Source organism: Protopterus annectens, chromosome 8.part0 (genome assembly GCF_019279795.1).
Source record: "Protopterus annectens isolate FY-2018-M chromosome 8.part0, PAN1.0, whole genome shotgun sequence".
NCBI classification, from domain to species: Eukaryota; Metazoa; Chordata; order Ceratodontiformes; family Protopteridae; genus Protopterus; species Protopterus annectens.
This window is the reverse complement of record NC_056741.1, coordinates 1,961,938,443-1,961,964,609: the sequence shown is the minus strand read 5'-3', so window position 1 is coordinate 1,961,964,609 and position 26,167 is coordinate 1,961,938,443. Positions and strand designations below refer to the sequence as shown.

Sequence of the window (26,167 nt, the reverse complement as noted above, 5' to 3'; positions counted from 1 at the left end):
AGGTTCCTGCTCTTACCCCACATAAATCTTCCTCGGTCTTAGACACAGTTTTCTCACACCCCTTCTTACACTTCACCCTATGCTACAGTCCTCTTAGTCCACCCTCTCTCCTCCACCTTACTTTTTACTTACCCTACTTCCTCTTACTATTCCCTCTTTAATTCTATACTAAACCCCTCCTGTCCCACTTACCCTACCTTAACTCTCTCTGGATACTTATGTGAAGCCTCTTTGCCTCTTCTGTTACATTTCCATTCCATGAACCAACAAAATTGTAAATACTCACTAAGGTTTTCTGAGCTTTTCTTTTTAAGTTTTTATACTGTAACACTACGTTTCTTCACCTGCATTCTGTATTACTAAATTGTTAAAGATTTTATTGTATTGACTGGATTATATTGTAAAATAATATTAAGGAGCTTTTCTCCCCAGGACTCCATTGAAAACGGGCTCCACTCAGCCCAATGGACTATCCTGGTAAACAAACTGTAAATAAATAAATAAAATAACATACATTTCCCAGTGTTTGTCAGTACAATGTCTTGAGTGCCCTGTTTGATGTATGGTAGCACTGTTACAGCTGATGGTACTCTTTCAATACAAGTATCTGATCTGGAAGTTTTGCCCAGGAGTCTGTCTTAGGTGTATGCTTGCAGCATGTCCCTCATTCTCTCAGCAACAATCTACATAAAGCAAAAGTAACAAAGTACTGGGTCACATCAGAGGCTTGGGAGGTCATTAAGAAACTGAACTGTTATAAAACTTTTTATTAAATACCGCAAGTTCAGGTTATGTTATAACAGAATAATTATGTAAAGATAAGAGCAGCCAGAATGCAATTAAAGTTGAATATTTTTACTGTGCACATTCTAATGGATAGATTAGCCTAAACTGTGTGTTGTGTGAGACTACTCGCTGAAGGAGGGAGATGGGAGGAGTAACTTGGCCAGGAACTGAACTTGCAAAACCTCTCTCCTTATAAAAAATCTCAACACCTGCAACCTTCTTTCAGAGAATGTGTAGCACATCAGTAGGAACAACATTTATAAAACTCTGTGCAGACTAGTCAATGGCACATCAGCTGCAGACTCTCAAAACATGGCAGTTTTTTTTTCAGGTGTTCCTTTTAAGTGATTTCTAATTGTGCAATGGCAGTAATTCCGTTTTTAGAGAAATTTCTTCCCTTCTTTTTCAGTAAGTGCAATCTTTGAGTTGGTATAAAAGTTCGGGGTATATGTTGGGGGGGGGGGCTTGCCACACTCACTCACTCTGGGGGGGCAGAGGACTTTTCCCCCTGCAAAGAACAAGAGAGAGTTTTTCGCCTTCTTCCACTGCCTCTTCAATACCTGTCCTCTTGGGTGGGCATTACCATTCTTATGTGGAAAATTCCAGCTCCTCTAGTTGATTTTTGCTACCGACTATGATCGTAGACTGTGTTTGTTTATTTTATTTTGTTTTATAAGCAACCAATATGCTGCAGGTTGCATTAGTCTTTTTTACTTGGCATGATTAATCTCTGACATCTGTTTCATGTAATGGCTACTGTAAGTGAGACAACATTGGCAGCAACACACAGCCATATTTCAGTACCACACCAAAAAATATTTCAGATTTTCACATAAAATGTGTACTATCTTCTGTATAATGCAGGCTAGCAAAAAACACCATAGAGTAAATCATTAATTTGTATTATGTAAGATAAACTTTCCGTGGACATAGAAAAAAATAGCCTTATTGTGGTATGCACCAAAGCTGCCGGTCTCCATTTTAGTAGACTATTCACACTGAACTGGTTGTTTCCATTACTTTGGAATCTGGCTTGACCCACACTTCAGTTATTCTATTAAGTTAAAGGCTAAATCAACAGATTCTTCTTCTAAGCCCACGGCATCACTCCCTTTCTATTCTCAGATGGAAAAAATACAATTGGAAAATGGCTACCATTTTAGCAGCTTTCAAAGCATAGGTCATATCGAACATGATATGCACATTGTAACCCTTTTCATAGGTTCATAGATTAGTACTAAGCTAACTGTCCTTCTGAGCCATTTTAAGCTTAGCCAATTATCCCTTGTGAGACTCAAACCCTGCACCTTATGTTTGTAAGGCAAATACCTTAATCATTAGGCCACTCTCCCAACCTTTCAACTAAGAGTTGTATCCGCTCTGAAGTGAAATGCCTTCTAATCATTGAGACAGCTTTTACTTGGCTGTCTTACTTGTTTTGCTCATTCTTGCTTGGTGGATTATCAGAGACTCTTACTGCTATGTTAGATCTCCTTCCCCCATCCAACTTGTCCTACAAACTGCCCACATTAATTCACACTCCTACTGTTCATGTCCCCTTCCTACACCTCTCTACCAAAATATCTTTTCACTGGGAATTGCAAAAATATTGTAATTGAACAGTGGACAAAGTTATAATAATGTGTGAACTATGTACTGTTGTACCACAGCATCTGCTTGTATGGTGCCTGTCAGTGCATTGTTTCAACTTTGCTGTAGTTTATTGTTATTTGTTGTGTACCTATTGATAATGCCATTTTCTCTGGGCTGTCACCTCAAGGGTAGCCTGAAAAGATCCTTAGACCAGTACTGTACCCAGGTAAACGTAGTTAAAGTGAACTTTCCTGAAGCTCATTTCTCACAGCTACACCACAGCTCTTTAGCTGATGTCATAGTATGATGGTCGTAAAATTGTCTTGGAATAGGATTTATCTCACTAGATGAAATGGTTCCATGCAGTCACTCAAGTGTCAGTAGCACAAAGGAAAAAAAAAAAAGATGAAGGGCATGATGCTGAATGCTGTTTGTTTAAATTGTGATGGGATTCACTTGTTCTGAGATTTCTCTCTCCAAGTTGGTGTGACTGTGGATAGGTTGGTACTAGGCTATCTGCCCGAAGGCATTTGTAAGCCTAGCCAGAATGTGTTGGCTTTCGCCGCTCCCTTACATTAGTTCCCTGTGCCTCTGTCCAGCAGAGCCACTGAAGTGATCCCAGAGGTAAACTTTGTTTCCCATCCACTCATCAAGGTCTCTTTTGAAAAGCGTTAGCGAGGAGCTCTGCCTAATGTAGATTAGGATCTTGTTCCAAAACATAGGAAGTCTCTTGGAGAAGAATCTATCCCTCCAGCATGTCGTATTTATTGTTGTGGTGAGGTTTAGATCCCTAGAGCATGTGGCTCGAGGGGATAAGATTTTCTTTAGGTGGAGCATGTCCATCAATTCTGGGTTGGACATGGCCTTGTATGTCAGGCAGAGATCATCTCTGAGTAGGCAGTATGCAACAGAGTACAACTGGAGTTTCTTCAGTTTAGCTGCATATGCATCTGTTTGAGGCCAATGATCCTCTTGGTGAGGTACTTCTGTGGTCTTTCCAGCTGTTGCAGGTGTCTTGTAAGGTACATCCCAAATAGAACGTTTTACTCAATAATGGGTCTGATGAGTGAGTAGAGGGGCACAAATGTCCTCTCTTGATCTGGATGTGAACCCTTTTGTGATTAGGTGGGCCACGTAGAAGGATTTTCTAACCACTTTGGCAATGTGATTATCAAAGGTGAGATTACTATCTACTTGGGTCCCCAGATCCCTTATTACGTCTTCCGTATTTAGGGGACTACCACCTATGTGGTAGTTTATGAGTACTTTGTTTTTTCCAAAGGGGATGACTATGCACTTTTTGGCATTTAGCTTGAGGCCATGGTTTTGACACCAGGTATCTGTCTCGGTGAGACCCTTTTGGAGGATGTCTGTGTCAGCCAGAGTCAATTATAGCCCCTAGTTTGCTGTCTGTGAACTTGGTCAGCCATAGGTGCTATATACAAGTTTGAGGGGTGCAGAAAAAGATTCATTTTTATGAAACCTTTTGTGTTTCAGGCATTTTCATCCTTTTTGGCTTATCTTATTTTCAAGTGAGTTTTTAATAATGGAACTGTTATGTCTGAGGTACTGTAAAATTTGACATTGTTTCTGATTTAAGGTGTACGGAACAAAGAAGTATGTCCATCAAGAAAAAAGTGAGGATAACTTACCATCTGATATTGTTAATCCTCATTCATTCCTTACGCATGGATATCGGTTCCGAGCTCGGAACCAAGCTGGCCATTTTCCAAGCTCATGTCAGCTTCACTCTTGAGCTAAACTCTTACCCATAATTCCCCTCTCCCTGTTACCTCAGATTTCATTTGCCACGTTGCATTCAGTCATGTCAAGCTACTTCTCTTGAGCTAAGTACAGTCAATTGTTTAATTGCTTTATAGATTACTTTTCTGTCAGAAAAGTTCATATTTTGTCTTACCCTATCACATCTAGTGTTCCTATTTTCTTCAGGTTTTTCTGCCTTTTCTTTACTACTTTTACCGCAAGGTATTCTCTCTCTACCATCGTTGGTAATCTATTTTTCCTTTTTCTTTCTCATAGCTTCAGGTACTCTATTGTACCATTGTTGGTATTTTTATATTAATTAATTTGCTGTCATGGCAGATAAAAGGTAGTCCAGGGTTTAAGCGGTGTTCTCATTGTGGACACACACTGCCTACTTCTGATGCACACTCTTTGTGTGTTTATTGTTTGGGAGCTTTCCATTTGTCTGTTGATCCACCCTGTACTACCTGTGAGAACTTTTCTAATAGAACATTGTTGGAAAGGAAAAACAAGCTGATACTGAAGGGACTTACAATCTCCCTTTTCAGAGGCTATTTCTGGGTCGGAGGGCTCAACCCCTGCTAGATCCCATAAGAAAATGGATGTTCCTACTACGGCTAAATCTTTGCCTTCATCCCCAGCTGGGGACTCCCACCAACCAAAACCTAAAAAAGCTAAATTTTCAGCTCCGGAGCTCTGTCAGTCCCAGTGCTTTCGGTGCCTAGACCTTCGGCTCCATTAGTGTTTTCAGCTCCGTCTATATAGACACCGAGGGGCTCCTTGGTTCAGACCATTACCACTGTATCAGCACAGACCATTCAGTCAGCGCAGACCTTGACCACGTTGGCTCTGAGATCTTCCTCGGAACCGATTGTCTTTATTGTTGACTCTAGGTTTCTCGGTTCCAGCTTCAGCACCGACAACCACTTCGACACTGATCCCTGTGTCTGTGCGGACCTTCACCGTGTCGGCTCTGAGATATTCCTCGGAACCGATGCCTTTATTGTTGACTCCAGTTTTGTCAGTTCCAGCTTCAGCACAGACAACAACTTTGGCACCGATCCCTGTGTTGGTGCAAACAATGACCTCAGCACCGATGACGACTTCGGTGCAGACAACAGTACTCCAGTCTCTCTCAGCACTGTTGTCCTCTGTCAGACGAGATGGGCACAGAGTCTGCCTCTTCTGTGGACAGGCCTGTTTCTGCCTCAGTCTCCGTGAGGTCCACTAGAAGCCTTTCCGAACATTGTGTTGCATCTTGTGGACCAGGTACTCTTGGCCAGAGGTATCCCACCCCTCAGGAGGTGATCACCCATCTCCAAAGACCCCCTCTTATTCTCCTCCTTCATTGCCTTTGAAGTCCATGGATATAGCACAGTCTTCCCCTTCTGCGGTTCCCTTTATGGATCTCACTAAGGAACCGCAGTTGCCTTAATGGCAGGAAAGTTTTGCTATGATCCAGGATGTCAGCTGTGACACACACATAACTTGCTGATCCACAGCCATCCAGGGACTCTGGGTCTGCAGGCTGAGCCACTTGGGGGGGGGGGTGACTCCTGTCCTAGGCATACACTCCTCTTCAGGTGGACCAGCCTTCCAACTGATGGAGAAGGCTTTCACTGCTGCTGGCAATATCAGACTGTCTATACCTCTGCCCTCCTCTGGTTCACTGGTCTCACAAGTCGCATCTAGTGGACATTGGGTGCAAGGGCTGCAGGACATATTCCCTCAGGAATCCTTTTTTCCGTTGTCTTCTCCAGCTTCTCCCACTGAGGAGGTCCACCAGAAAAGTTTGTGTAAGAGGAAGCACATGGACTCCACAGAGGAGTCCCTCACCAAAGACACAGATTTCAATGAGGGGGATGGATCCCCTCGGTCACCCTCTGAGGTATCTTTTGGTGATATCCTCAAAATCCTGAAACAGAGAGGTGACTGACAGCCCTCTAATCCAACCTCTGAGGAATATATGTTCCTGCAGGCTTGCAGGCTTTTCGTGCCTGGCCCCCTACCTCCTGGGTTACTCCACCTGCTGATGAACTTGTCCAGCTCATCGTGCAGCGTGCTTGGAAGGCTCCTGATACCATCAAAGCTATTCCCCTGAGGCCAGATAAGATCTTGTCCCCTCCTGCTTCGGATCCCTATTGGTCCAAAGGTCTTCCTGTTGATGCTTTGATGCTTTGGTGGTGGCGGCCGCAACAAAAAGATCTGGCAGAAGAAAGCCAGACTGTCCATCCACTTGACAGAGATTCCCAGGCCCTGGACAGGATTGGGAAGCACACCTTTGCTTCAGCGACCTTTGCTATCAGGTCCCTGAATTTTATATGGCACATTTTTCCAGGCTTCAAAGGGATCTGGTTTCTGAGCTCTCTGAAACCTTGGCTGGTGCTGTGTCTGAGGTCCGTGACAAAGTGGCCTCTCAGCTGGCCACCATTGAGTCTATATCTAACTCCTCTATGTGACTGATATCTCGCGCATTAGAAGGAGCAGCTAGAGCAGCGGGTTCAGCGGCAGTCTGGAGACGACATGCCTGGATGCGCTTGTGCAACTTCGCGGAACCCTTTAAGTCTTCTTTTCTTAATGCCCCCATTGAGGCCTCTTCATTGTTTTGGCCCAAAGTTAAAAGCACACTGGGCAGATGTGAACAGGACGGTAAGACCCTTTCTGCCATAGGTGTCAGTTATTCTTCCCCCTCAGCGTGCTTTTTCCCGAAACCAAAAGAGTGGGAAGATATGGTTCAAGAAATCTCAGGGTCCTTTCTGTGACACACAGGCTGAGTTCTCCCCCCAGAGCAGAGGAGGAAACTCACAGGGAAGATGCCCCTTTTGGGGCAGAGGGGGTCCACATAACCAGGGTTCCAGGGATTCTTTCCCTGGTCAATCCTACCAGCGCTCCTGAAGAGCGGCCCAACCTTCCTCTGGAGGTGGTTTGGGGACGTTTCTCCTTGTACCCTTCTGCCTGGCTAACCATCACCACTGATTCATGGGTACAAAGGATTATAACCAGAGGTTATCATATCCCCTTCGATCTTTGTCCCGTCCCTTCAAAGTCTTCCCGACGTTCCACCCAGTCAAAGGGAAGAAGCAGCACTAGAGACAGAAAAGCTGCTAAGAAAGAGTCATCCAAATAGTCCCAGACCAGATAGGATCCGGATTCTACTCCAGACTATTTTTGGTGCCAAAGAAAACCGGGGATGGGAGACAAATTTTGGATCTTGGTGTATTGAACAAGTTTGTGAGAGTACAAAAATTCTGGATGGTCACAATACAGTCTATCCTCCCGCTTTTGGAAAAAGACGATTGGATGTTCTCTCTAGATCTTCAAGATGCGTACTACCACATAAAGTAGGACAGGCCATCAAGAAGATTTCTGCACTTCCATGTGGGAGCCAGTCACTACCAGTTCAGAGTACTGCCGTTCGGACACTCTAGAGCCCCCAGAGTGTTCACAAAGTGCATGGCAGTTGTCACAGCTCACTTGCGACTTCAAGGATTCCAGGTGATGTTCATCGTGCATTACAGCTGCAGTAGTTACATATGGGTTTTCAGCCGGCAGGCGGTCCCTCGGTCGGCCGAATTCCAAAGTCTTGGTCCGGCGTCGGTTGCTGTCGCGTACTCTTCTGACGTCAGGAAGGCTAGAGTATAAAAGACACAGCCGACGCCATCTTCTTCAGTCTTTTTGCCGCGGTGCCCAGAAGCAGTTCGCAAGTGCGGTCGGCCAGCTCCTGAATTACGAAAAAATTTCGGAACCGAAGTCTTCATTAAAGCTAAGTACCTCGTTGGGGAACCTTTTCTTGCCTCAGACCGATGTCAGAAAAAGTTAATAATTGTATTTCTTGTGGGAAGCAAATACCGCATAAGGATTTCCATTCCCTTTGCATACCTTGTTTGGCCCCAGAGGACGGCGTCCCGGGCTGCCGTTTTGTGCTACTTTCAATAAGCGCACTGTCAAGCGTCGAGTCGCCCAACATTATTTTGGAAAAGCGTTTAACTATAAAATGTCCGGATACTCCGACTACCGCTATGTCCAGAAAAGCAAAGAAAAGGACCGTCAGTCGAGAACTGCGGTCTCCACCGACACCACGCGAAACAAGCTCCACGTGGGCGGTTCTCAGTGAGACGCCTTTGCAGTCCCTGACTACCGACACTCCTCGGGGTCTTCTGTGCCTGAGACCGCTGGTTCTTCGCCCTTTCCCAGACTACTACCAGCACCGGCTCATGTCGAACCCACCAATGTGGATAGATCTACATCCACTCATGGTGTATTTAAGCCCTTCATCTTCCTTCTCCATCAAGGCCTTTACAAAGCAAAATCAGCCAAGCAACTTTCTAGGCCTGCCTCACAAGGCCCAAGACCTGGGCCCACGCCTAAGCACATGCTTAAAATGGCTGAAGACCTGATCACTCTTATTAGAGGCTCACAGGCCCCTCCTGACAAGAGACCCAGAGTAGAGGAGATTCTCCTCCTTCTGACCAAGATTCCATTTTATCAGAACATTCTGATGCTGAAGAACAGTCTTATTCTCCCTTTGAGGATTCGGATGCAGAGCAGTCCATTCCTTCTGTATCCCCTGAGGATTTTTCCTTTGGAAACTTTACACTCCTTGAGAGAGCACTTCCATTGGGAAGGCCAAGATTTTCCGACTCCAAGAAAAGGCTCAGGGGATTTCTCCGGTTTCCTCAGCATAGGCCTCTGGCTATTCCTCCTGTTTTGGAGGTTTTAGATGATGTATACCGGAGGCCTGTTTAAATCCTGATTCTCTGCCTCCTGCACCAGTTAAGCCGGATAGGTATTACAGAGTTCCTAATTCTCATCAGTTCCTCTATAAAGGCCATAATGCAGATCCTGAAACTATTTCTCAAGGCCCTAAAGGAATTAAGGCTTCCACGCCAAGAACCCACTGCCTTCGGAAAGGGAATCTAGATCTCTAGAAAGGTGGGAAAGAAAGTTTACACCTCGGCCACCCTTGCCATGAGGGCCTTAAACTGTCAGTTTCATATGATTAGATATCAGCAATTTCTGTTATCTCAATTAAAAACAAATGTCACAACCTGAACAACCAGATTTAAAAGAGTTGCAGGATATGATGCATAGTGCTGAGCAAGTGGGCAAGCACACCTTACAATGTGGTTATGATGCACTAGAGGCCTCCAGCAGATCAGCCGCCACTGGAGCAGTCATTCGCAGACATGCATGGCTAAGGGAACAAAATCTTCCAGATCAAGTGAAAGCAAAAATTCTAGATGCACCATTACATAAGGATGTTCTTTTTGGTGGTAATGCTGAGGATATTTTACGTAAAATGGAAGAAAAGGCAAAATCTATGCAAACTGTCAAAGCTTTCTTACAGGTTCAGCCACCAAGGTTCATCAGGAATTGGCCATCAAAAAACTGGTCCTTTCCAACGACTGACAAAGCCCAAAGGGGCAGATACAGACGGAAGGGCAGAGGACAAACCCAAGGATCCTACAGAGGCAGACAATGGCAATCACCTACGCCAAGAAGTGGTGACGACAGTGCACAGCAGTACAGAAAGCAAACTCAATGACTCCCTCATTTCCATGCCAAGCAGAATTCAACTGGCAGCACCTTTAGGAGGGAAACTGGCACTTTTTGCAAACAATTGGCATATTGTCACAACAGACAAATGGATTCTGGACATAATAAACAGAGGCTACAAATTTCATTTTCACACTCTTCCAAAAATGAGAGGCATGCCAAACCTACCACAAAATCAAAGGGTAGAGGCACAACTACAAATTGCAAAGCTCCTAAACATGGGGGCTATACAAAGGTACCTACGCACCAACAAGCACAAGGTTTTATTCAAGGCTTTTTCTGGTGCCAAGAAAGGAAGCGACTGGAGACCCATTCTGGACTTATCCATTCTCAACACATTTCTTCTAGTGCCAAAATTCAAGATGCTCACACTACAGCAACTCCTTCCCATGCTGGGCAAGGGGTTTTGGCTGGTAACATTGGACCTCAAGGAGGCATACCTGCATGTCCCAATCAGACAAAGTTGCAGAAGATACCTCAGATTTCTTGCAGGTTCAAAACACTATCAATTCTCTGCATTGCCCTTTGGCTTATCTACTGCCCAGAGTATTCACCAAGTGCCTGGCATCAGTGATTGCATACTGCAGACTTCAAGGGATACAAATTTACCCTTATCTGGATGACTGCCTGATCCAAGCGGACAGCAAACTCACTTCTCAAACATCTAGCATATGTGACACGTTTACTGCTTTCTCTGGGATACACCATCAACAAGGAGAAATCAAAACTAACACCCTCTCAGAAAATTACCTTCCTGGGTGCCAACTTGGACACAAACACTCAGATGGCTTACCTAACAACAGACAAACAAGGGCAACTATCTCACTACTTCAAAATGCTTGCAAAAAGTACCAGGCTTACTGCAAGGAAAATCCTGCAGGCTCTGGGATTCATGGCATCTTGCATTCTTCTAATCCCATGTGCAAAGCTGCACATGAGGAAGCTTCAATGGTACCTAAAAAATCTATGGTCTCAACACAGTCACAGCTTAGAAGTGGAGATTCCAATAATTCCCTGCCTACAAAAGGAATTCATATGGTGGGCTCAAGCATGCAAAGTAAACAAAGGCCTCCCATTCTGCAAGCCTCAAGCTACACAAGTCATAATGACAGACGCCTCAGATTACGCCTGGGGGGCGCACATGAAGGACAGGTGCATTCAGGGCAGATGGCACAAAACAGAAAAGCACCTTCACATCAACCGAAAAGAAATGCTGGCAGTAATAAAGGCATTTTCAGCTTTCAGAGATTTCCTGCATCCAGGACAGCTGCTCATAAGAACAGACAACACCACAGTAATGTGGTACATAAGCAAACAAGGAGGGACTCATTCATACCCCTTGTGCAGATTAACGATGACTCTTTGGAATCTAGCTCTGGAAAGACAAATAGAACTCCAGGCTCAGTACCTACCAGGAATGGAAAACACACTGGCAGACACTCTGAGCAGGCATATGACAGACCCTCACGAATGGAGGCTACATCCAGACGTATTCACAGAGATTGTTCAAGCATGGGGAAGGCCAGACATGGACCTTTTTGCCTCCCACAAAAATCATCAATTAAAAAGTTCTGCTCAAGGACCTTCCACCCAAAGGCTTGGAAAGTGGGCGCCTTTCATTCACATGGACAACTTGGTCAGTTTATGCATTCCCACCACTACCTCTGCTGCCCAAGGTGCTTCTGAAAACAAGAACAGACAAGCCAAGGATGATACTGATTGCTCCAGATTGGCCGAGACAACATTGGTATCCACAATTGAGGAACCTAACACACACTCCTCCGTGGCCCCTGCCTCTAACACCTCTACTGCTGACGCAGAACAATTTCAAAACTCTTCACAGTCAGCTGAAAACTCTCAGTCTAGCTGCATGGAAAATCCCTTAACTTCACATCAGGCACTACTCTCCAAAGAAGTGCAGGATGTCATTTTGAGGCTAGTAGACCATCTACAAGAAAAGCTTACTCCGTAAAATGGAAGCGGTTTTGCTGTTGGAATGAAGAAAGAGGACAGGATCCTAGAAAATTAAACCTGCCTCAGATGTTACAGTACCTAACTGAACTTTTGAACAAGGGACTTTCCTTTTCCTCAATCAAGATACATGCCTCAGCAATATCTGCAGAATTCAACATGGATCCTCCTTTATTCTCACACCCTCTACTGCAACAGTTCCTCAGAGGGGCTAAGAACATAAGGCCTCCAAACAACCAACCAGTACTTGGGACCTTAACTATGTACTGGAAAAATTGACATTGCCTCCTTTTGAACCAGCTGCTTCAGCAGAATTACAATATTTGTCTTGGAAAACAGCTTTTCTACTGGCCATCACTTCAGCTCGTAGAGTCTCTGAGTTACAGGCCCTCATGGCGGTGCAGCCATTCCTAATATTCCATCAGGACAGGGTTTCCCTGCGTACTAACACCTCCTTTATGCCTAAAGTAGTATCTAGGGTAGCCCTAAACCAGGCCATCCACCTTCCTACCTTCTACTCTAATCCTCAAAACAAGGGAAGGCTGCTTCATTCTTTAGATATCCATAGGCAGCTACGTTACTACTTGGACAGAACCAAGTCATTCAGAAAATCAGATCAACTCCTAGTTTCCTATGCTGTGGGGGTCAAGGGAAACCTGTAACTAAACAGACCATTTCCAAGTGGATTGGTCACTGCATACGCTTTTGTTATTCTCATCATGGAAAGCTCGTACCTACTGGTATCAGATCCCACTCCACTAGGGCCACAGCCACCTCTACAGCCTTCCTTAGAGGAGTGCCTACTAAGGAGATCCTGGAGGCAGCCACTTGGAGTTCTGTACATACTTTCACAAAGCATTACCATCTGCCTTTATACTCCAGAACTAGAGCAGGCTTTGCCACTGCAGTTTTGCAGGGCATTCTAGCTCAACCCAGTTCCGTATAGTACCTACCACCCTATACATAGCTTTGGGATTCTACCCATATGTAACTACTGCAGCTGTAATGCACGATGAACATAGTACAGTTTTGTACCTACCATAAATGTAGATGTTCGAGGGCTATTACAGCTGCAGTACAGGTTCCCACCCTCCTTCCCTCTTGGTAAGACCTTGGGGTTTGAATACCTATTCATACCTGCTGACTGGGTTATCCTACTATGTTTTATTTGCTTACATTTGTGTATCACACTAATTTATGTATTGCCTTCCTTTTGGGGGCACCTGACATCTGGGGCAAGAAAGACTGAAGAAGATGGCGTCGGCTGTGTCTTTTATACTCTAGCCTTCCTGACGTCAGAAGAGTACGCGACAGCAACCGACGCCGGACCAAGACTTTGGAATTCGGCCGACCGAGGGACCGCCTGCCAGCTGAAAACCCATATGTAACTACTGCAGCTGTAATAGCCCTCGAACATCTACATTTATGGTAGGTACAAAACTGTACTTTTCCATGCCTAGATGACAGACTCATTTCCACCAAACATCTACTGAAAAAAGCCTTGGCATACTCTCTCCTCACTGCTCAAAGGCTAGGCATAACCTTAAACTGGCAGAAGTCCAATCTCACCCCATTTCAGTCGACATAATTAATAGGGGTTATCTTGGACACAAAAAACTGCAGAGCTGCTATTCCAGAGCACAGAATTCTAAGGATAAAGCAACAACTAATTCCAATCCTTTCAAAGGAAAAATCCACAGCTCACTCAGTTCTACAGCTGTTGGGTTCCATGGCAGCCTCCATCAACATTGTTCCCCTGGCCAGGTTTCACATGAGGCTACTGCTCACCCAGTGGTATCCCTTTCAGCATCCTCTTTCAGCGATGATTTGAGTAACCCACAGGTGCAAACAGGATTTAAATTGGTGGGTGACGATCTCTAACAATGGTCTCACCCCTTCTCCCCCCGGCAACCCAAAGCTACAGTCACCACGGACACCTCCCTGATGGGGTGGGGGGGATATGTCAGGGACACAGTCCAAGGCACTTGGTCCGAACTGGAGGCCCATCTGCATATAAATGTTCTAGAGCTGAGGGTGGTGCTCCTGGCGTTGCAAGCATTCCATCCCCTGCTGCCGTTTGGGACAATTGCAATTCAATCAGACAACATGGCGGTGGTCTGGTACATCAACAAGCAAGGTAGAACCAAATCTTATCCCCTTTGTCGAGAGGCCATGAGGATATGGCAATGGGCGATGGCTACCAACCTTTTTCTTCTAGCAATGCACATTCCCAGGAGTTCCAACATGATAGCAGACCGACTCAGGTGCATTCTTCAACCTCACAAGTGGTCCCTGAATCCCTTGATAGCGGCGGAGATCTTCCACCGCTGGGGCCATCCTTGCTGCGACCTCTTTGCATCCCCGACCAACTACAAATGCAGCAACTACTTCGCCCTGATTCCCCCTCTGGGACAGTCACCCAGGGACGCTCTAGTCCATGATTGGCCCTCGGGTCTTCATGCATTCCCACCCTTTCCCTTCACTCCCCAGTTTCTGAAGAAAGCCCATCGGTTGAAGAGTAAGGTGATCCTCATAGCACCATATTGGCCTCGACAGATTTGGTTCCCCTTCCTTTGGCCTCTCCTACTAGATCGACCATGGATTCTCCATCCAACCCCGGAGTTGATCTCACACCCACAGAACCCAATTCATCCCTACCTGAACAGCCTGAAGCTCACGGCTTGGCTACTCCAATTCCCTTGATTGCCGGGCAGAATGATCTTTCCCTACCAGTACGTGATATTCTCATAAGTCTTCCACTAGAATTACTATCTGAGCAAGTGGAAAAGATTTACCTGCTGGCTGAAAGATAAATAAGTAGACCCCTTTTCAGCACCAGTGTCAATAATTCTAGACTATCTGGCTGACCTGTTTCAATCGGGTTTATCGCCTCTACCATTAGAGTTAATTTGGCTGCAATTCCTAATTTTCATGAGGGTGTCCAAGATTCCTCTCATGTCCCATAAATTGTGCAAGACCTTCATAAAAGGTGTGAATCCTCTGAAGCCACCTTTTAGAGAACCTATTCAACCATGACATTTATTAGTTCTACAAGCTCTGACAATGTCACCTTTCGAACCAGCATCTTCTTGCGACCTCAAGTATTTGTCATGGAAAACCTTGTTTTTGGTCGCTATTACTTCAGCCGGATTTATTTCTGAACTTCAAGCTTTATGTATCAAGAGTCCATACTTGATTTTTCATAGAGATAAGAGTGTCTCTAAGAACTAATCTGTCATTTCTGCCCAAAGTGATCTCAGAAATGTCCATTAATCAAGCGATTGAATTGCCAGTTTTCTTTCCCAATCATTCAAATAGAGGAGAGTATTGCCTACATACCCTAGATATACACAGGCAAATCCATTTTTACTTAAACAGGACTAAACCCTTTCGTAAATCTGACCAGTTATTTTTGGCCTTTTCTGGACTTAGATTAGGATCTGCTGTTGCTAAGGTCACATTAGCTAGATGGTTGAAGGACTGTGACCTTTATACACAACGTAATGTCTCGTTGCCTACTACCATGAAAGCTCATTCAACAAGGTCGGCGGCAACTTCTGCTGCCTTCCATGCCAGAGCTTCTTTACATGTCTGTGCAGCTGCAACTTGGGCTACGCCTCATACCTTCATCAATCATTACAAACTGGATTTGGCCTCCAGGGGGAGAGCATCTTTTAGTTCTATGGTGCTCAGGAATGTCCTTCCATGAGAGCCCCCCAGGAATAGAGGTAGATGAGGACTCTGTCCCATGTGTAAGGAATGAACGAGGATTAACAATATCAGATAAAGAAGTTATGTCTTACCATAACATTCCATCTGTTTTGTTGATCTTTGTTCAGTCATTACGACCCTCCCTCCTTCCCCCCCTGTGGTTTCTAGTGGATCTCGCCATCCGGTTCTCTTAGGTTATTTGACTAGAGGTAGCCTCTACCTTCTTTGACTTGCAAACCCTATCTGAGGTAATAGGGAGAGGGGGATTATGGGTAAGAGTTTAGCTCGAGAGTTTGAAGATGACGCAAGCTTGGAAAATGGCCGGCTCTGTTCCGAGCTCGGAACCAATACCCATGCGTAATGACTGAACGAGGATCAACAATACAAATGGAATGTTATGGTAAGACATAACTTATTTTTCATTTGTGGTGCTTCCAGTTTATTCTCTGTACTGTGCATGTTGTAACTAGTTAGGTTGATGGTTTGAATCTGACAGTGGTGAACTTTTATCCGAGAGACTACCCCTTTTCTGGAACTGTAACTTGGACAGTTGGATGGGGAACAGAAAGTTCATCCCTGTTTTGGCACCTATGTCTCTAATGGGCACATGCAGTCTGTAAATGGTTCATCTCCTTGACCTCTGCTTATAAATGTTTACTCTCCCAAGCCCCTGGGTACCCGAACTTGTCAGAGATTTGGGATGCATGGCTAGACTTAAAAAGGCCCTAGTGGTCATTAGCCTAGTATACCCCTTATGACCATGTAACATGCATCACATAATGGTCACAGAAAACTAGCAAGGTGACAAGATGTCAAAGTCCACTAGTAATATCTGAAGCAAGAGAAGTAACACTCTTTGGACTGTGGCTGCCAGTAGCAAAAACTGAGTAACCTGGATATTGTCAATGAAATTCTTTCTAAATATCTTTATATCCTGTATAACTTGTGAAGTTCAACGGCACCCCTTAATTACGAAGGATATAACTATCTGGATAGCAATATCTGCTTAGACAGGGATTAATATGTGATGGCTGGAAAGGGTTCTACCATGAGTAAATGCAGGAATAAGAAGTCTGTCTACCCCCTGAACCCCATTATTTTACTAGCTGTGAAAGTGCATAGCACTGAAATGACTAGGTGGCCAAGCATGCATATTTGAAACCGGTGGTAGTAAAGTGGGTGTCTGTGAATTAATATGGACACCAAACTGTGTTGCTAAGAGGTACTGACTTCTCTATAGTAATGTTAGAAATTGTCCATCATGGAGCATGTACAACATGGTAAACAGGTATGCACATGTAACTTATAAAGGATATAAATTGAGAAACTTAGTTGAATTTTTCATTTGCTGACAATATTATTCGTACAAACTTCTCTTTTAGTGAAGATGAAGCATTTTCTGAAGTATTGTGGGTTCTCCATTATCATCTTTCTACTTGTATTAATGGTATCTTTCTGGTAAGTTTGTGTATTTTTATTTATACAGTTTAGTTTTTGACACTTTATCAATTTACATAATGTTTTGTTTGGTCAAGGATATTGTTAGAAGTCACACCATTTAAAGTATTGGCAACGATACTTTACCATCCATTAAGAGTGTTAGAAGATTACCCTAGACTAGGTATGGGTAATTACTAGCAATGAGGTAATAACCCCTGTCCCATTTATAGTTTCAACACCACAATTTCAAAGCTGTACTCCTCCCCGCTTTAGAATCAATATTGGAGAGTAAACGGGCCACTGTAGACTCCCTGGTAGTAAATGTAACTGATCATTGTTATGTTTGGCTTGACTTTAGATTTGCTGGCTTCTATTCAAGTACTTAATGTATTGCACAGCAGTGTGGAATCCAAAATGTAGATATGTGAACTTCCTTCTCGGTTTGCTCAGGCAGAAACTATTTGTGTGTGATTTGTTTTGTTTCTTAGTAGCAATGAAATGTTTGGTACATGGAGGAAGTTTGCTTCTTGCATAACCATCTGTGTTTCTAGCAGTATAATCAAAGTCTTGTGCCATATTTAATTCACAAAATAGAAAGGTGCACACATTTTCACAAATAGGCTGTAAGAGTAATGTGAAAGCATATGCAGAATATGTAGAATAGGTGATTTCTGAAATTTGACTGTTTGCTAGTAATATTCTTAATACAAGATGTTTGCCCTGCTTAAGGAAAATGGGAGACTTTCTCTTTGTAAAGATGCGTGTTTATTGGGTGTGTGCAAAAAAAGATGATTTTCTTTGTATGTGAGGTACATTAGCTGTAGCTTGGCATCTGTGTAAATGTGGGTTCATGGAAATGGTGTGGCATTTAAGGAAATGTTTTAGCTTTATAGCAGTTTGCCTCTTTAAGTTACTAGATCATCATTTTTGTGACATTTAGTTATCCTGTTTTTTTATATTTGTGTTTCTGACTGCTAGTATCCCACATCTTACTAGATGTGAGATGAATTATTGTTATGTAAAGAAATATTATGTTAATTAGCTGTGTAGCTGTACTTGTTGTTCAAATGGCTTTGTCCAGATTTTTTACATCTACAGTTTGAGGTATGACCTTTGACAGTCTGTGCCTGTGTCTTATCCTGTTGTACAAAACCAGTAGTCCCTACAAGGGTATACCTTTCTCTACTATGTTTTTCTGATGGCACAACCTCAGCTTGTCTGCCACAAAGTTTTGCTCTGGCGTTTGCTGTGCTGCTTGTGTGTCAGACAAGCTGGGCAGTACCAGGGCAGACGCTCACAAATGGAAACTAGAGCAGGGAGCCTTTTGAGATTTGCTCTGTCTGTGGGAAGTTCCTCAAGTTCATTGGCAAGATTCTGTTTTAGGACTTCAAGCAAGAAGGCCTGGAAGACAGATGCTTTTCCTTTTGACAGGACTATTCCTGTATGAATTTCCACCCTTTCCAGTAATATCCAGGGTACTTATTTGGAAGGCATCCCCAAGATCATTTTTGTGACTCATTCCTTGTTTAACAGCACTACATTTATAAATACAGACCGGGATCCATAAAGATCTGATGCATGCCTGCACAAAATATGCACAACTCAGTGGCACTTCCTGGCAACATGTAGACTAATTACCTGTCTGAACTGTGACCGGTAATGCTCTAGACACACCTATCCAAGGAGAGATGTTGTCTTTATAGCAGCTTGCTTTCTTAAGTTGCTAGGTCAGATGCTACATATCTGATAGGGTGTATACCAGTATATATGGAGATAATTCTGTGAGTGCTTGATAGGTGCCAGATGCATAAGAGGGGAGGAAAGTGTCGGAAGACAGCAAGCAGAGGGACACAGAAGGATATTGTATAGGGAGGTGCATGCTGTGAGGGAGAAAGGATGCTGTGAGGATAGGGTGACTCTCTTTATGTAGAGTGAATTGATGGGGAAGGGTGATAGGAAAGCAATGGAAGAAAAGGTGTCTGTTTGCAAGGGCAAACAGAGAAGAGCACAGGGACACAAATGGAAGTAGTTGCACTAGGATGTGGCGAGTCAAGATGAGCAGAGATAGTCAGGAAAATAGTGATAGTGAAGGGTGGACAACACACAGGTATTGGTCTAACAGGAAGAACATTAGCGTAAGGATAGGTGAGGTACATAAAGGCTGCTGTCCTAGCCCACAGACACTACTGTGATGCATCACCAACAGATAGATCAGGACAGCCAGTGGCATGGACCACTTCCTTCTTTGGCAGACTGATTTGACATAGGTTCAGTGAATGCATCTGTAATCAGATCCATGCTTGCATCATGTCTTTGACATGAGAGAAACATCACCTGCTTCCCTTACTGGTGCTTCTAAGATTGCATATAGTTTGTAAAGTTGAAATAGAAATAGGGTATGATGTGGTGATTTCATATTTGCAAAATAGTCCTCTACAATATTGGCAGTTATACTAACTCTCCCCTTCATACCCTGTTAGCTGTAAAAGTAAGAACAGCAGAAACAATGTGCAGTAACAGGTGATGAAACTAGAAGGGGGTTTGACTATAAAATGCGATGTGTTCTAATTGGTTAGGTACAGAATTACGACATGTACCAGGTACTAATGGAGGGAAGAATGCCTGCTACTAGAAAATCCATATAAAAGCAAATGGAAAGGGTTTTGTAGTTGGTGCCAACAACATAACTAGGACCTATTTAGGGCTAGTGTCTCTCTGGTCTCCCAGTATTTGGGCAAGTTACCATCCTTTACAGAAACATAGCTGGCTGCAACAGATATCCTGCACCTGTACCACAGACTAGCACTCCACCCCTTCAGTAGCTCTTTGAGTGAAGAGTAAAAAAAAACATTCTTCCTAGTGGCACACCAACCAGGTGTTCAGAAGCATGACATGTCCCATCTCCCTCCTGCCACAGGTATTTGGGTCTCGTTTCTATGCCCTATCCCCTGACCACCCTCCTGCCCATTTAAAAAAAATGTATATCATTTTTCTTCTAAACTGTAGCAAACTGCTTGCTACAAATGTAGCAAACAGTTTATGCTCTGCCTGCATGGAAGACTATGGTGGTCTTGTTTTTAAGGGAAAAAACTTTCAACTTTTAATAGATGTTGGAGGCATGTCCAGGATGTTTGCAGGCTAGCAACATGAAATATAAAAATAGATATCCTAAATATTTTTTTGGAAGGAATCTTTTATTTAAGATTACATATCTAGATTTTTTTTATGTATTTCCTGTGAAATATTTATCTGAAGGTTTTCACCTATGAATCTGAAATATTTATCTGAAGGTTTTCACCTATGAATCTAAAATGAGTAATTCAAAAGTTAACTCACAGGATTTTTCTAAAAAAACTTCAGTCTGTTCTTATCAATACACACAATCTTTCATTGAAAATCGACAAGACGTTCAACAAATTGGACTACAAAGAAACATTTTCAGAACAAATACACAAGAAATGAGACTTTTAAAAACAGAGATCCCAGTTATCCGGAATTGAAGATACATTAAATGACATGAAAGGTTGGATATCTGAAAATGAACACAATATTGAATTCTTATTAAGACAGCATACTTTACTTTTGAATAAAATTGATGTAGAAAACAGATCTAGAAGAAACCGTATCTGCATTTTTGGTCTCCCTGAAAAAATAGGCGAACTTTCTTGCAACTTGGCTACCTAAGGCTTTGTATTTAACTGAAGTCATGTCATTTGAAATTTAAAGAGCACACAGGTCATTGGTTGCTGCTTCATCGAAAACTAATCATCCACAGTGATCTGTTATTTAATTCCTTGTCCTGAGATGAAAATAATTTATTCTTAAAACTGCTTGGTCCAGCTCTCCTATTAAGGTTGAAAGCAATATAATTAGGTTTGATAACGACTATTCCTCAGCCGTGATGCCTAAAAGGAAAAGCTTTTTCCTAATAAAAGAACTAAAGAAAAGACAGATTAAAGTTGATTTACTTCTTCCAGCTAGACTGTGTTCCTTTCAGATGAAATCAAATACTTCGAAGACATGGATTCTGCTATGTCCTTCCTAAAATCAAACAAAATACTGGATCAAACTGAGGAAATAGATCAGAGTATCAGTTCTCTGAAGAGGCAAGCTTAACTAAACAATTGGAAATTTTAATGAAAGGAAACTAAAAGATAAATAACTAACTTTCCCAAATATTAATGTGGTTTATACATCTTTTTACTCTTTATTCTAATTGAAAGGAAATGAGGACCCACATCTTTGTAAGGTAATTACGCTTTAGTTTATTTTCTTACACCTTAATTCTTAATTATTACATTGTTTGTTATAAACTTTAGTCTAATAAAATATAGTTACCAAGTCTTATTAATGTATTGCATTGCTGCTTTTATAAATTAGGTTTCCTTTCTTTACAAATAAGTAACTTTTTTTTATTATAATAGATAGTAATGTTATGATTTAGCCATAGTTAGATTTGTCTAATCCTGTGGTGTCTGGGAATATAGACTGAGTTCATATTAGCTGCCTTTGGCTTACTTCTGTTTAGAGGTTGGTGCATTTTAAATGGGGTATTTTTATTCTTGTAATTTGACTTCTGTGCTTCTGTGGTATATATGTGGATTAACTGGGTTGGCTTAATGTGAAAATATCTTTTGAGTATGAATGTGGGGTGATCAGATCTCATCTGTATATAGGTCTTCCCTGTGTTCTTAGTCTGTAGCTTGTGATGCACTTGCTTGGTAGACCGATATCTGCTTGTTGATGAATTGTCGAGTAATAGTAACAGCTGTTTGGATTTTGTGTGCGATGCAAGCTACATGTAATGTTGAATTGTAGTGCCTGTTTGATTCATATTTTGGGATTCCAGTTGTAATTTATTGCAATTGTTCTTGTTTTGTGCCCCTGTGCTTCTTTCTTCGACAATCTTTACATGTGCAATCCTACTCTATCATGCTGCTATGTAAAGTATTCTTCATATGACTGTCTGGGGGGGGGCTTGTGTGCTTTTTTTTTTTGCTGTTATTGGTTTATTTATCCTTCTGTGGGGCTTGCATTTTTTTAAAATTGAAATGTTATACTACTGTTATCTTTGCTTCCTATGTACTCTCTGGTGAGTTGATACTCGGAATTTCGTTTAGGCTGCACTTGTGTAGTCCTAATCCTAAATGACAAAGTTGACATTCACTTTGACTTGAGTGTCTGTTCTTAGTCCTCTCTCTCTGAGGTTGAGAGATTTGTTTATATGTACTACTGGTACTTTTCTGTTTTCTTTTTGTGAGCTTGTGCACTTCTGTTGCAATTTCTGCTGACCGTTCCATTTTAGGATTCAAACTTTGGAATTTGGTTTCCCACAGTGATACCTCAATATGCTGTGTGATATTAAAGGCTTCACTAGATATGTACATGCCCTTTCTGAAAAAAGAAACCCGTATGTTCATATTCGGGTGAAAAGGACGAAGGTTGCAGAATGCCCTTTCATTTAAAGGCTCTCTTCTCATTTAAATATAAACTGTTTGAATGTAAAAATAAAATATTTATAAGCTTGTTTAGCTTCACGGTGCACATTCTGTGATTTTGAAAAATATTGTATTTTGTATAGCAGGAGAGTTGTGAATGAGGCTGTCTTCTAGGGAACAGTAAGTACAGTTTTGAGATTAGAAACAACTGTATGGGCACTGCTTTATGGGATTCTCTAACATGGCATGAGGTGTAGTGATTTTTTTTTTTGGTATTTGTTTGAGGTAGGCTGCAGTATTGGATTTTGAGCCTTTTTGATGAAGTTTAAATTCATAGTGCAAACACATTTATACCACTGGAAATGTCAGTGTTACGAAATGCATAAAAAATAGGTTCATTATGATTGTATGTTTGGGCTGACATAACATTGATACTCCAGAGGTTGCAAAATACACTGCAACGTTTTTTGTAGGTTTGGGAAAGTCCTCCTGCACTCCAAGTTGAGAGAATTCTTTACATCACTGATGTCTACACATGCCTGCTCTGATGCCTTACAAAGATAAAATTCACCTTCACCACAGTTCAGTTATTCTGTTTCACTTTGCTAAGAAGAGTTTTTCACTGAATGACTGTTCATTTCTTATTAACTAGATATTAATTGAAATGTTGCCAGTATCTAGGTTTGTGTACTCTGTTTTTTTACTTTATCTATAGAAAACTGGCTTTGTAAAGTTGGCTTGATAGAATGGAATGTACTTTGTTTTGTGAGCTATTTTTGTTTAGACACTTTCTATATTGTGTAGAGGCTTGCTTCTTCTACAGCACAGACCTTTGACATTCATTGTAAAAATGAAAGGAGTGTATTTCTTAAATTCATGTTTGAATCGGTGAGATAGCAGTGCAAAGGTTTATGTAAGATTCCAATTTCTCTTGTGTAATGACAGCTAATGTACTTTATGCAGTGTCTCATACATTAGAGTTTATACTGCAAATATTAATGAATGTCATGTCGTCAAAACTTGGCTTTTGTGAAAAGCTAATATTTTTATAAGAGTGTATGGGTGGTAGTGGTGAGATTCCAAAACTATTGATATAATTCTGAAATGTACAAACTCCTAAGGTTCAATGCTTAATTTAGAAGCAATATATTTACTATGCTCCTATATCAGTATTATCATCATATTTATAGTTTAGAGTGTATAATATGGCATTAACAATTTTAAATATTTCTTGATGTGAAAATTACAGTTGTATGACAAATATAATATGGAGCATGTGACAATGTTTAGTGAAATGGGTAGTTAGCATGCTTGCATATCTATCATTCATTGATATACACACACACGTGTGTGTGTGTGTGTGTGTGTGTGTGTATATATATATATATATATATATATATATATATATATATATATATATATATATATATATGTCAAAGACTCTCACACATGCTCAAGCATACAGTCAGATATACATGCATTTAAAAGGATTCTTACATACTCGTTTACAAACACCTACATATAGAAGCATATTTGACCATACATGCGTACACACAAATGCACATACATTTACAAGTATGCATGCAGACTTATTACATATTGCATCTCAGTCCTCTTGTTAATATTTGACTACAGATAAAATTGCTTTCTAAAGTTAAAATGCTTAGTAATATCAGTTGTCCGTACAAGCTGTTCACTTAATATGTCACAATATTACACTTCCTATAGTCAGATTTTATCTGATTCCATCTGCATTAATGTCACAATATTGCACTTCCTATAGTCAGATTTTATCCGATTCCATCTGCATTAATATTCTTAATTAGTGGCTGTACAATACTGACATAATAGTAATGAATGCTTAAAATGACTTAAACAATGGAAATTGTTTCTTTAGTCTGTAACATTGTTTTGTGAACATACCTATAGTGGTAATATTTACATTATATTTGTTAATATTTACATTATATTTGTTAAGCAGCATTCTATGCTATCTTAAATGTTTCTGAAGTGGTATGCAATATCCCAGATTAACAATTTATTCTTCTGATTCCTTGACATATTAATATTATTTTAGTGTTGTAAGAAATGTTTCTAGTTTTATAAAATGTTTTAGATTTTTGGTTTATAGAAGATGATGATCTGTCTGTTTTAGCGAAACACTTGGCTCTTATTTTCTTACTAAAACAAAACTAACAATTTGAATATTTTACTATTTGTTATCCATTCTAGGTTAAAATAAAATCAAGTAATTATATATTATTTTCTAGTTTAAATCTAATAAGTAAACACTAAGTTTTTAGTATTTTCTTTTATTTAAAGACCTTCCATTTATTCTATTCTTTAATAGTAGAGTGGTATTTGATACCTACTTTTTGATTGGTAAGTATGTTTGGGTGGTATTGCTATTCAAATTGGGAGCATTACACCATGAGGGAGCAAAGGGATATTAGATATTTATGTTAAAACTATATAACATATTTTTTCTTTTAATGGTGACCACTTTCACTGATAATCTATATGTAGTTAATAATTATAAAGCTGTTAAGTTTACTTTTAAATGTAAGCAGTTCAACACTTCTAGTAGAGATGCTTTGGTATTATGTATGCAAATTCTTGTGGTTATTACCTGTATTTTGTTCATTTAAAATATGGGCCAGATTTACAAAGGCTTGCACAGAGTCTGAGTAGTGTAAGACTGCAGACAGCCAATATGTCTGCCGAGCGATCCAGCAATAGCCAGCAGGGGCGTGCATGAGAGCTTCTAAAGCTACTCTTGCATGGACAGTGTTATGGTATGCAAATTACCTCATTTGTTGCTGAAAGCTATGCAAATGAGGTAAATTTGTGATCCAGGAAACACTAACCTGTCCTTGTAAGAGTAGTGTTATTTGCAGAAATGTACTCAGTTGGTAACTGAGTTTGTGTCTTTCGGCTTTTCCCAGTTTGGGGTCGCCACAGCGGAACTCCCGTCCGCTAATGATTGGCAGTTGATTTTTACGTACCGGCTTGCCAGGCCTGATGCACAACCTTCAATGAAGGTACACCCATTCATGCATGTCCCCACGCAGAAGACGCTCTAGCTGAGAATCGAACAGGACAGCGTCTTACTGTGAGGTGACAATGCTACCGCAGCACCACCACCGCGGGTAATGGAGTACCATTCTGCAAATAGCTAAATGGAGCTATGACAGCTCCAAATAAAGGAAGCATCTAGTTGAGGAAGCATACCAATGGCCAAATATAAGGCCAATGGCATTTGCAAATGTAAATCCTTAAAATCCATTTTTTCCCCGATCGCCAATGTTTAAGCATAGCGCAGTGCCACGCAAACATGCGGCGCTTTAAATAAAATGAAAAAAAATTGAAAAATAGCCAGAAATGGGTATTTTCACTAAAAAGCTTGTTCTGCCATGCAGGTGAATGGTAAGCTGAAAACAACATGGTCACTGAGTAGTGGTTGCTTAGGGGGGAAGCTCAGTGTGAGAGATGTAACCAAGCATTAGTAGGCAATCCTATGCAAATGAGGTTAAGGATAGTGAATCCCAATTTTCCCCTGCATGTGAGCCATGTCCCTAGAGTGTAAATGTAGGAGTAGGGGAGTAGTAGAGTAGAAGATAGGTGACATCATGAGGGGGTATGTCTGAAAGACTAAGCTTATTGGAGCACAGTGGCTTGTGTTTGCCCTGAGTTGCTCAGGATTGCAAGAGGCGTGTCTATAGTTGTTCTGGCTGAAAACAAGAAACCAAAGGCGTACGCCGTGGATATATTTGAAATTTCTTGCAAACAGGCACACAGCGTGTGTGTGCATGTGCGCCCCTGCGCGTGTGTTTGCACTTGTTTGCGCGGCGCTGCCCTGGGCAGAAACAAAGGGAAAAGGAAGGAAAAGAAGTAGTAGGAAGTTTAAC

The 26,167-nt window shown here is 41.6% G+C and overlaps 1 protein-coding gene across 2 annotated transcripts in view; it reads left to right on the top strand.

The window, feature by feature from the left end:
- The window catches only part of LOC122809761 (histo-blood group ABO system transferase-like), a 1,808,094-nt gene that overhangs the window by 42,616 nt on the left and 1,739,311 nt on the right, over positions 1-26,167 (top strand). For both annotated transcript variants that reach the window (XM_044081487.1, XM_044081486.1), the window contains exon 2: positions 16,764-16,839. In XM_044081487.1, coding sequence (XP_043937422.1) covers positions 16,769-16,839 — 71 coding nt within the window. In that variant the 5' untranslated portion in view covers positions 16,764-16,768. The remainder of the gene's footprint in view (positions 1-16,763; positions 16,840-26,167) is intronic.